At 36.1% G+C, this 13,236-nt stretch overlaps 1 protein-coding gene and 1 long non-coding RNA gene across 5 annotated transcripts in view; one reads left to right on the top strand and one right to left on the bottom strand.

Annotated features, from left to right (window-relative positions):
• The window catches only part of Nep3 (Neprilysin 3), a 48,484-nt gene that overhangs the window by 9,997 nt on the left and 25,251 nt on the right, over nucleotides 1–13,236 (bottom strand). For 3 of the 4 annotated variants that reach the window (XM_053762716.1, XM_053762717.1, XM_053762715.1), the window contains 2 exons: nucleotides 3,833–3,998; nucleotides 1,572–1,775 (listed from right to left, as the gene is read on the bottom strand). In XM_053762716.1, coding sequence (XP_053618691.1) covers nucleotides 1,572–1,775; nucleotides 3,833–3,998 — 370 coding nt within the window. Of the gene's footprint in view, nucleotides 1–1,571; nucleotides 1,776–3,832; nucleotides 3,999–8,033; nucleotides 8,149–13,236 lie in introns of those variants that run through there. The other variant, XM_053762718.2, reaches the window with a different exon arrangement.
• LOC128680053 (uncharacterized) lies at nucleotides 10,491–12,365 on the top strand. Its single transcript, XR_008405808.1, has 2 exons — nucleotides 10,491–11,867; nucleotides 12,165–12,365. It is a non-coding gene; the product is annotated as an uncharacterized LOC128680053 (long non-coding RNA).

Raw genomic sequence — 13,236 nt, 5'->3', positions numbered from 1 at the left:
GCTCCAACTCTATAGTGACAGTGGTAGAGTGGTTAAGACGCGTGGTCGTAGTCGAAAAGTCCTTGGTTAGAATCTTGTTTGCCACGTGTGTTTACAGACCATGGCTTTCCAGCAAAATATCAAATTGTACTAGGTATTATTTTATGGTCGTAAGTTTTAATATTAGGTTCCTGCAAGACTATTTCTTAATTAACTCACACAAAAACACGATACTTCTGATAGACTTTTCTATATATTTGTACTAGTATGTCATTAATCAATTACTTACTTGACAATTGCATGTGGTTCCCGTCTACAATAGTACCGTAGATGTACGAGCCGAATAAGGGATAAAAAGCCTTGACAGCTGATAACAACAACAGCATTCGCGAAAAAGGTGACGTCAGGCAGGCGGGCGCCCGACTCTTCGCCTGGGAGTTTAGTGTCTGAATCTTCAAAATTTTACGGCTTACTTTTACACTAACACAGTCGTAGCCGTGAAGTATACGGTAAAACGAGAGAATGAGAGCGACATAGTAGCTAGGTAGGTACTTAGTTACTTCTTGAGATGAGTTGATAACAGCGAGCCTTGCTAAAAAAGACTAAACGGATTGTTTACGCCATCAAAATCTTAGGGATTTTAATGGCGTAAACAATCCTGTTAACTGATATCGTATTTACCATTTCGATCCCATTTAAGTACTTAATTGCCAGAGGGCAAATTATTCTAGGATTATATCAATACGTTTTACTTATATATACGTCTATCGGTCGGTGTTTATCTATATATGTATTTGTTATAAAATATAGTATCGTTGAGTTAGTATCCCATAACACAAGTCTAGAACTTACTTTGGGACTAGCTCAATCTGTGATTTGTCCTAATATATTTATTTATTTATCTTACGTTACGATGATATTTCTTTGGATTGCCTACGTGATGATATTTATTATCATCACGGAAGTAAATGACTGCGCAAATAGGCTAACCACGACGGGACACGGGACGACCTTAACCTAACCAAAGGTTAATTAATGTTTGGATCCTTATCTGATCTACTTCAATTATATTTACACTCAACAGTCGTCGGGTATATACACAATACTAAAGATTACTATTCTGATATATATTTAGCTAAATATCTAGGACTGGTTAATTATTTTCTAAAATTAATCTCTCTCTCTCTCTCATCTGAGCGTTTCTTCCTCAGCCGTTAAGTCCGAAATGCCAGTAGTTTGTAGATTTTTGAGAAATGCTTCACGTGAAAAATGACTGTGAAGGTCTAATTTCTGAATGAATTCATTCTACCTTTCCCAGGTACCGTGTTGCTACTTCTCGTTACTACCGTGTTGCTCATCTCCAATTCGCATGATCGCACATCCTTGGTTGTTGAAAATTGGCACGCGTATCATCCTTGATGACATCAAACCAGCATTTCTTGGGTTTGCCCAGTAAAACGTAACGTGCAACGTTCTTTTCTATCAAAAACTGAAACGCCAGACATTTATTCCCTACGCAACATTGCTGTACTGAACTCCTGAGTTTGTTATTTCAATTTATGGTACTTACTGAGACCAAAGTAAATACTTACCCAGGGCAAACCGAATGGTAAGCTGGTTCTGCAATTCGATCTTACTGAAGATGCCCCAGCTCGACTTCCCCTCAGGGATGGGGTTGTTCTTCATCCACCCCCCACAAGCGAACTCGTAGAAGTCTTCACAAGGATCCTGGGTTTCATCCAGGGCCCTTGCCACTTCGCTGGCAGTGTAGATACAGGAACCGGAGAGGCAAATGGCTGAAAAAAAAAAACAGAAATTTTAGACCTCTTCCTCTTATTCTATTCTCTTCCTCATTATTCTATTCCTCATGGCTGAGGGTCGTGGTGATTAAAGGTTTATCCAAAAACTAGACATTCCAATCTTCAATTTTACATCAATCGTCTGACCCTCACTATTTCACGTCAAATTTTATAAATAATAAAATAGATATATACTTATAATAAATGTTATTAAAAAAAAATAAAGAATGTTCATGTTTTACTAATTCATTTTCTTTCTTTCACCACCGAGAACTTATACATGTTATCTTATTTTCAAATTAAAACCCAGAAATATGGGTTTCAAAAGAACCTTGAACTTGAGAAAAAATCTCCTCGTCCGTTGCATTGTACTAATTTAAGTGGACATAACAATTGCATGGAAAAATATTGAATCTAATAACTGCAATTAGTCATTTTCTCAAGTTATGCAGCAGAAACATGACGGTAATTTGCTATTACTTCAGGAGATTAGTGGCAATAGATCGTTTCACAATACAACACGCGTGACAACCTATCATGTCACTCGTTGGCGTGTGGCTGCGCCCTAGAATAGTACTACTCCATCCTCCCGTGGATGGTACGATGCCACTGAGAGCTCTCGCTAAGTTTAGTTTTATTAGTTTTGACAAATATATGTATAATAGCTGCGCTCCGGAGTTTTCCCGGTAACTTCCTCAGCCTTTGAGCGTCGGAGCCTAGGGTCCGCTTGCCTACATTTTCGCCTCCACTTCGCACGGTCGATAAGAAAAATAATTATACTGTTTTAAATGTTTTGATTTTCAAGTGTGAAAATATTGATTTTATGCACGAGACCTACCAAAACATAGCAACTGTTTATTTAACAAATGTTTTTACGAGATAGTGTTTATGATCATCGTCCGATAATAATGATAAGGAAGTAGCTAATTGTTTCAATGGTCTCTCACACTGATTGCGATACAATGTGAACTGTTAACAAGGAAGAAGTAGAATTTATAAATAATCTGACTTGCATAGTGCTAGCTTAAGCCCGCGGCTGCGCCCTCGTGGTATTCCCGTGAGAACAGTACTTTTTCCGTGATGGGAATGTTAACAAAATAAACTTATTAATTACAAAATCGATCTTCTGGAAACGCGTATACATATAGAGGACGACATTCCTATCTCGGAAAATGTACTGATATTAATAAAAAATAACTGATTGTTAAAAGTTGAGAAATCGTCTGCCAGGTTACTATTAGTATCCTGCGGATACCACTGCCCTGAATGGAGCCTAATTTATGTTTTACTAGCTGCGCCCCGGGGCATCACTCCTGTGGGAATTTTGGGATAAAAAGTGCCCTATATGTTATTCCAGATTATATTCTATCCGTGTACCAAATTTCATGATTCAATCGGTCCACGCATACATCCTCACAAACTTTCGCATTTATAGTATTAGTAAGATTTAGTTTGTTAGTTAAGTATTATTAACAAGAGTTAGTTATGAAAACATTGTACATTTTTTGTTTAAAATTTTGTGGCAAGATGCGTAATTTTTAAAATATTGGTTTAGAATAAACCAATATTAAACCAAATTTAAAAATTACGCATCTTTTTTATTTTTTCGGAAATAACGCGCTAAGATTCGCACACACTTTATGTTTGTGTGGCTCGCGTATAGTATGACTGTACACTGTAGGTAATTATAAATTGTGTGTACATAGGCCATTTTTTAATACCGAAATTACAACGAAAGTCGTGCTCTATGATGGCAGAAAATAACAAAGATATAAGGATATCTCTCTCGTCTGTGCGTTTCCTGGTTTCTCCCTCAGCAGTTCAGCGCCGGAGCTCGCAGGGTCCGAAGCTAAACATCGAAGGGACGAAAGGAGATAAACATCGAAAACCCAAAACAAAACTGAAAAATATCATCTTTAATCTTGACCTGGCCGGGGATCGAACCTGGGACCTCCAGTGTGCAGTCTGGCATGACATGCCGGAATGTCATGTCATGTAAGTAGCATAATAAACGTACAGAGGTCGTCAAGTAGGAAATAATAAGGAACACTTACTGCTATGGTTGTCAGGCTTCCCACAGTCAGGCACGGGGATGTAAGACCCCCGGGGGATGACCAGCAAGGTCCCCAGGAGCAACACGAAGACCAGCAGCAGCCCACTAAGCACCAGCAGGAACCGCTCCAGCCGAGTGCGTTGGTGCCAACCTATGAACGACACGCCCTGGAAAGACAATGCTACTGAAACAACACTATCTGTGGCGTACATACAAATCCTTCAGTGTGAAGTGAACTTTCAATAAAGTGTAGGACACACTTTATTGAAAGTCTAACAATAGAGAGTGTCATCTATTACGTCAGTACACTTAAAACAAACTTTAGAAATTTCACGAGTTTAATTTAGAGTTCCGTCGATGGTATCAATTCCCAAGTGTTCCAACTTCTAAAAAGTTTGAGAACCGTGGGCCCACAGATCCAAACACCCATAGGATTTTTAAGAAAATTAATTATTATTTTTAAATTCTATTTTTCAGAGGCAAATACAAACATCTTTGTGCAGCCAGTAACCTAGTACGACCTAAAATACACACGTCTATTTATAAACCTGGACTTTGGTAATGTACTGCAGTGTAATATCAATCTATGTACGAGTAAGTCCGTTTAGAAAATAGTACGCAACTAATCTAATAGAGGAATCGGTTTCAAAATCAACTCTTAATTAGAAAGCCCGATTTTCACGCAATCGAAATTAATTTTCATCAATTTTTCGAAAGGAAGAATCCATGCCACCGGCCACATTCAATTATAGCACTTCTCGCCACTGATAATATAGTTCTTCAAAAAGGGCGTGAATAAATTTAGTGTCGGCACCGCGCCTGATACCCTGCAAATAGGATAGGCTGCGGTGACCACTTCCCATCAGGAAGGCCGTATGCCTATTTTCTTGCTCAGTAATATATAAAAAAAGATTTCTGAATATTTACAACCGAATAGTTCAATCAATTGATGATAATGATGTTTTACGAGTTTTATGTTCTTTTAATGTGGTCTGGTTTATTTAATTATGCAAAATTAGTTATTATATTACGATCGGTACATAAAGAAAGCATAAAGAGTTTCAGGGTTACTGAGATGTGTTTATGGAACGTAAACATGACTATAATATTTTATTGGTTTCACGTACACTGACTCCACGGTCAAGTTCGTTTGTGTCAAAGAGATAGAACTATAAATCTTAAAATTAAAGCATAGGCACCACAATATGTTTTGTCACCATCGCACATTATAATATTTAACATTGACTGAACGAGAAAAAATAATAAGTTTTAAATTTTGTTATCTAAACCACCGGAGATGATTCTTCACTATGAAGAAAACTGGAAATCTGAATGTAGGGCCTTGCTAAGTAGTTACATTCCGTGAAGTGACAGCGGACAAACTCCTACAGAGGAAGAGTACAATATATTTTATATATATTATATTATATTATATAATGATAATGATAGGGTTAGTTATTAATAAATAAATAAAATAAAAAATATTTTGTTTATTCGCTCTGACTGGCGCGAAATAAATCCTACATTATACTTTGATTATTTATTTCTCCGTCACGCAAAAACGGCTGGGCAGGCAGAATATAACCTGGAATAGCATATAGGCTATATTTTTATGCAGAAATTCTCATGGGAGAGGAACCTAAGGTAAGTTTCGAAAAGTAGTAGTATTTCACAAAGCGCACACGTTTAGAAGCACACCTATTCCTAAAGCGCAGCTTTTAGTTGCTCGAAAAGCAAATTTTAGTTGCTAAAAGGTGCTAGGTCTCTGTTAGTATAGTATAATCCCAAAGCGTTAATGTTTGTAATCGCGGTATTTGAATAGCAATATATTTGGCCCAGTAACAGTAAAACGGTATTACAATGCAATGTCCATTCCGAAGGATTTATTGTAATTGCTGTTAGATTGCCGAGATGTTACTATTGCTTGTAACGGATAGGTTTTGTAGGGACTTTCAAGTTTAAGGAAAATTTATTAAAGTCATCCTACTAATATTATAAATGCGCAAGTTTAGAAGGATGTATGTGTGTATGTATGTTTTTTACTCTTTCACGCAAAATCTACTGGACGGATTGTTATGAAATTTGACCGGCATACGGGTAGAATATAACCTGGGATAACACGTAGGGTTTTAGGGTTTTATCCCGAAATTTCCGCGGGAACAAAGCCCCGGGGCGCAGCTAGTTAATATATAATTTTAATAGTTACGAACTTGTTATCTTTGTTTTTAGTCAGAACACAGTAAAATATTATGTTGTACAGAATGTTCAATCTGAAGGAAAGAGCATACCGCATAGCATTTTTGCAACTTAGATATAGATAGATATATTCAAAATCGCATAGGAAACTTGATCATTTGTACAAATGCTAAGAAAAACAAATCTTTAAATTATTTAGGTACCACTCTAAATAAATACCCTACAGAAAAGAAGAATAGGGGAGCATATCAGCTACTTAGAAATGTACAAATATATGCTTGTACTACGGAATCCTTCACGGACAAATCCGACTCGCACTTGGCAACTATTTATTTGATTTGTTGCTTCTATTCTACACGTGTATCTCAAAATGTTCACATAAATGCCATGCCATCTGCGATCACATGAAACTCTTCATTGTTAGATACATAACATCTGCTATTGATGTCCAAGTGGGTGACTGGTTTCAGATGTTACGCTTCTTTGTCATAGGCGTATCTAGAGATATGTTCTAGGAGGGGTTTAGTCAGAGCTTTTCGATTAATCTTAGGTCACACCACATTATAACATTTATAAATGGTCGCAGAGTTCGATTGGTCAGATTTTGTTCTTCTATGTCCAATAGATCTGTTCTCATGAGATATTTTGGCTGTGTTGTTGCCTAGTAATACAAGGACGGCCATGGACAAAAGCTAATAATCTTATTTATTGAACACTATCCGATAACCCGCATGTACCTAGTCCACATTCAAATCACGTAGACGCCGGCTAAGGGAATCGATACGCCACGCGTCGGGTTAGACGATTTATTGTGCGCATCGAATATATCCAATATTAATGTAAATTATGTTTGCTTTATTGAACATATGTTTAAAAAAACGCACTTACTATTTATTTCCTTTACTATTATTTAATAAAAAAAATGTTTTTGTTAGGAATCTATATATAGATGTGAATTCGTTAAAATAGGAAAAGTGTAACAGGAGCCGGGAAACCGCGCTGTTTGATTTATCTAATGAGCGTAGAGTATCCAATATCATTTGTTATGTTATACTGTGATCCAATAACATTATTTTAAAAGCGTCTATGATGTTATACTTATCTATGTATCTGCTAAAACAACAAAATCGTGTAGCGCCTTCCCCATAGATAAAATTAAATTTCTTTTATCTATGGCCTTCCCCCAGAATATATTCCATCAAATATATGCCCCTTAATCAAACAAAATTTTAAAAAAAGACCCTCACAGGTAGGTACTTTTTTACGTAATATTCCAAATTAATTCATATTTACCAAAGTTACAAACTACTTACTAGCAATTCGGAACGACCACCGCTGAGATAAACTAATTTAAAAAGTTTTGGTCCCTATCATGCACCAGTCCTCACCTATTTGAAAGCTCAAGCAGAGCTCGACTAAGAAGAAAGACCCGACAATTTTTGACGTAAAATTTGTAAGAATATGTATTCATACCACTTTGACGTCAGTATTTACGTAGATGGCGGAAGGATTTGCCGTAGAAGACCCCATGGAGTGATAGAAATAGCTCAATAAACACTAACAGTGAACCGCACCCGGTCAATATAATACTGGTACTTTGACCGTTCTTTATGGAACAAAATGAAATTATATTATATTATATTCAAGTTAAAAATATTGCTCATGTTTCTTGTCTAGTCTACTATTCTAATTGCATATAAGTGTTAAATTATCTATGCATATAATAACACTGTAAATGGGCTGTGTTTGTGCATAGGAGATACCGGGGGTCTTTATGGAACTGACAGAAGACACAACAATTTTTGTCTGTTTGTCTTTCTGTCTGTTTGTTTTTTTACGCGTCACCCAAAAACTAAGCTAACTAATAACATTCGCATTTATAACATTAGAGTAATATTACGATATTTATTATTTACTATATTCCATTCAATATATGCCCTAGTAATATTACTAACTAATATTATAAATGCCGAAGAAATTTAAATTGTAAAATTACAAAAAAATACCTGACACAGCGTCACCATTATGTGACAGCGATATTGCAATATATTATAATATTAATCCACAATCACATCACAATAGACAAACAATAGGCACCAAACTCAACTACCATATAACCACAATGTAAGCCGATCATAGATGAAAATTGACGTCATGGCAGTGTCTCATCTCATAATGTGTTCATATCTATATCTATATATATAAAATTAAACTGTAAGTATGTCTGTATGTAGTAGGAGATAGTAAAGAAAAATAAATATGGGGAGTTTTTATGGAACTAATAGAAGCCAAAACAATTTTTTTTTTAATTTTTGTCTGTCCGTAGGTTTGTTCGCGCATCACGCAAAAAATTACTGGATCACAGTTATATAGCGGATGGTCTAACTTAAAATCTGAGATATTGTCAATCATAAGTTACGAGCGGACACACGAAAAAAACGCGGGCGAGGCCGCGGGCAAAAGCTAATTGTATATAAATGTAATAGTATACTATTGTCTAATCATTAGTTACAATGTTACACGTGTTTTCAATAGCAATGTCGTGTACATAACAACAACAAGAGCGTATTTTGTAGGAGTAGAAGTAATGGAAGTATTATAAATTAGATGTTGCCCGAGGCTTCGGTGCCGTGGGAATTTTGAGATAAAAGATAGCCTATAGCAATCTTGGATAATGTACATTTCTAATGATGAAATATTTTTTTAAATCGGTTCGGTAGTTTCGGAGATTACCCGCCTCAAACATACAAACTCACAAACGCTTACCTCTTTATAATAATAGTATAGATATATGATGTGGCAGAAGTCAGTGCTGACTTGAATACTGTATAAGTACTATTTGTAGAATTTCCAATTTCAAATCTTCAAATTTCGTTTATATTTCGTAGCAGAGTTTTTAGTGAATGCTTTTTAGATAAACCATCTAGTGGATACATATTAAAAATCTCACAAATATATTACTTCATAGGTTTTAAATTTTATATGGATGTAGGTAGTAATTTGGATGACAATACATTAATTCTGATAAGCATAACCTGATGGTATACCCAGGAATGGTTCCAGATGTGGGAACTACTCAATAGTTTAGTGCACGGACATGTGTTTTTTGTCACACATTAAATGCAATAAGATCTCTCTGACAACAATAAACAGCTTTTGTTGAAACATTTTTCTAAAAAACTCATCTGAACGTTTTCCCGGTTTCTTCCTTGGCTGTTGAGCGTCGGAGCCCAGGGTCCGCTTTCCTACTTTTTCGTCTCCACTTCGCACAGTCGTCAGCATCCCTAATTGTCGGACCATTTTTGTAAATAACTTTTTGTTGCTAATAATATTGTAGCGATTGCTATTTAAAGGACAGTCGTCAATCACTATTGTTCATCTTGAGATAACCCTAAGGACCCTGACCCTGTTATCAAATAGACGTGAGCCAGACGTGCAGTTATTCATCGAAGATTGGCATATCCTGTAGGTCAAAGGCTAGTGCATAATCTTAGGTCTAAAATAGTATATAATCTCAAGTGTACCTACGTATAATTTTAATTCGTATTGTAATTTTCTTCCAATTTCAGATTATGTACACTCTTATGTATACTCTTACATACTCTTACATACTTAGCATATCTATCGCATTCAGTATTCTTAGATAATCTGTAGAGGTCGCTTTTGTCACGCAACCCCTGGATTTGACATCATTACAGAGGTCCGATTCTCACCCAATCGAATCAGTTTTCTCTAAAGGTCCTAGCACTGTTTCGGAATTTGCGAAGAATCACTGTCAAAAAGTTCGAGTTATCAATCGAACTTTTTAGTTTATAAATTTGTTTAAAATTATCGAAAAAAAAATGAAAAAAATTATGAATTACTTTATCAATTTTCTCCAATTTGTATCCGATTATTTACTTTTCTTCTCTTCATAGTCGTATTCCTCATTGCTGAGGATCGTGGTCTTTACGTGGAATGAAACACACACAATAACTTTCTTGGCGCTATCAAAGTAGTGGTATGCCATTGCCTTCTCCATTTCACACAAAGGTTAATAATAAAGAGTGCAGGTTTCCTCACGATGTTTTCCTTCGCCGGAAGCAAGTGGTGGTCGATGAAAACAATATATGAGTTAAATTGGTATATCAAGTGGCATTCGAACCTGGGACCTTTCAGTTCACACACGTACGTCTTAACCATTACACCACCACCCTAAATTGTTTACACTGGTCGCTAAATATCTGGTGACATAACCCCTTGATAGCACAGCCGATTGACGTTTCCTGTACTGATGACCTGTTTCCTAGTCTTGTTGACCAATTTCTCGATCAAAGGAGGCGACCCGAAGTGATAAATGGTATATTATTAGTTACCAAGTGAAATCTAAATTACCTAGTTTGAAGCGTAAAATCATGGGCGCGAACCAAATATGAGATACTTAGACTTATACTCAGCACGGATATGTTGGTTAACTAGCGAAGCGACCCGTCTCGGGTAAAATCGTAATCCTTACATATTTTAAAACAAAAAACAAAGTCCTCTGACGCGATGAACTCAAAAGTATTGCACGGATTTTCATGTGTTTTTCAATAGATCGTGTGGTTCCAGTGGTCGATTTAGGTGTACAATTTATTATGTTTTACCCAAACGAAGCCGGGACGGCCCACTAGTAAATTATAAGTACGTCTAAACATTCCTCAGGAATCATAACATCTACCCGCATCAAAATCCGTTGCGTAGTTTTAAATATAAGCAAGGATTCATAAGGACAGACAACGGGAAGCAACTTTGTTTTTATACTCTGTAGTGATAGTGATATATAGTGAGATAGATGATACATTGGAAGTAACTATCGTCGTCTCTCTCTCTCTCTTATCTGAGCGTTTTCCCGGTCTCTTCCTCAGCCGTTGATCGTCGAATCCCAGATTCCGCTGATTAACTATCTCCGTAACGTAACGAAACCCACCAATCCGAAGCGCATTGGGCCTGCATAGTAGGTCATTGATGGCCCAATCTCTTTATGCATCCATATAATACACACAGAGACATTTTAAAGTTACTAGAAAAAATATACATAATCCTGACTTTTACATAATTATCACAAATACATTCAACAGCACATCAATTTCACAGTAAAAACGCCGTTATTGCCGCGGCTTACAGGTCACTTAACGTGCAGCTGACCAACCTACGACGTTTTAAATTTACATGTACAGTTAAACGTAGGTCAGTCGTCAGTTCATTACAAACACGTGTTTCATGACACAAACGTGACAAGACAGCATCACACAATGATAGACATTTATGCGTTTACCATATGAGTGGGTTTAGCATAATACTATGTTTTACATCTATTTTTGCTTCTACTCTAAGAAAATCTCTTCTTCGTGATAAATTTAAAACCGAAGTTTTTATTTTGTATCAAGTCACATCAAATACTATATTCAAATGTATAAATAAATCACTTGGCGATGCTAGGTCGGCTTGTGACCAGCGACTGATGCAGAGTCCTGGAGCTACCATCAACTTTTGATATAAAATATTCAAATGCAGCGCGATTGTTCAATTTAGGAACAAATGATCGCATTATTATTAAAAACTAACTTGATGGTACGAATTTGCGATGCAGATCAGTTTAGGTCCTAAACTGGATCACATTAAGAGATGGTAAGCCCCAAAGGGCGTCGAATTATTTTTAAATACTAATGCGATTAATTACAGTATGACCCAGCAGGATGAGCTCAAGGTTGACAGGTTTACGACACGCTACGTGGCCAAAAACATGAGAAGCCGCAGCATATCGGGGAAGAGAGAGATTGATCCAAATGCGCAGCTCCTGCAGAATAGACACATTGGTAGTACGTATTGTCCAATGGATATCCAGCATTTAACGCCAACATCACATCTCGATTGCATCCATCCTCTGAAAATTGAATTGAAAATTACATTGTAACGAGTCAATTGATTCCGAGAATTAACTGTGGCTACTCCATGAGTGATCGTTGATTATGTTTCTTAGTAAATAGATTGGCGAACTGCCAAATTGTTCTAAGAACTCGATTCAACTATGCCTAAAAAAAACAGTGTAGATACATAAGTATTAGTATTATTTTTGTTTACAATCATGGGTTTTTACACCCCGAATCTTTTTTTAGGAATGGAATGTATTCAACAGGCTTGATGTCGTTAAGAATCATATATACACAACGATGAGGAATAGAAGATACAATAAGAAAAGTATTTGGGAGTTGATGACAAAAGTACGGCAAACGTACCCGAAACCCAAATCGATCACTATAAATTATGTTCCGAAATATACGTTTACGGCTTTACAAATAAAAAGGTTACGACATGAATTTTAGCGTGATTGATGCCCACTTTCAGTATTATGATAACAATGTAATTATTTATGAAAATCTACCAGCACATACACTTAAACCTTCCTCAGGAAACACACTATTTATTTAAAAAAATCCGTTCTGTAGTTTTAAAGATCTAATCAGACAAAGACTTTGTTTTATACGAGTACTATGTAGTAGAAGAGGTTCAGGCTTAAAACGATTTCTAGCCTATACCCTCGCCTTAATTGAGTTCACGAGCTGAGTCAGTAAAAATAGTCTAAAACGGTGTAGCAAAGCTGCTGGTGAGCGTGCAATACCCACATTATCAATAAATTTTCCAAGGTGTAAGATCTGGTGAAAATATCTTGTTTTTTGATGGGAAAAGCCGAGATGCGCAGTCGTTGTAAACGAATACATCTCATCATATAAACAACAATGTAAAAGGCGGTCATTTTTTTTTAAATTATCTTTCCTATATAATTTTACAACTTTGTTTACTAGTAAAAATTTAAAACGTATTTTTTCGACAACATATCAATCGACATGAAAGAGTTAATGGCATTTGTTTTATTTTGGTCTAAAAGGCAACCATAGCAGAACACAAAGCACCGATTTTAAGTAGTATAATTTATAGTTCTTTACAAAAATCGTTCAGTGTGAAAAAAAAAGTACATGTGACAAAGTGACCCTAATCAAGTGATGTAACAGTTACCGCAATTTATAATATACAATGCAGGTAAAGAAGTTACCTTTTCTATGAAGTTCACTGAAATTAAGCTAATTACGTAATTCATCTAGTGTAAAACAAATGGCAATCATTTAATTGGCACTTTCGAGAACAAATTGATTTAGAAAATAATTTCATTGAGTTGAGCCTTTTCCAAAT

This window comes from Plodia interpunctella, chromosome 23 (assembly GCF_027563975.2).
Source record: "Plodia interpunctella isolate USDA-ARS_2022_Savannah chromosome 23, ilPloInte3.2, whole genome shotgun sequence".
NCBI lineage: Eukaryota > Metazoa > Arthropoda > Insecta > Lepidoptera > Pyralidae > Plodia > Plodia interpunctella.
This window is presented reverse-complemented; position numbering and strand designations above follow the sequence as displayed.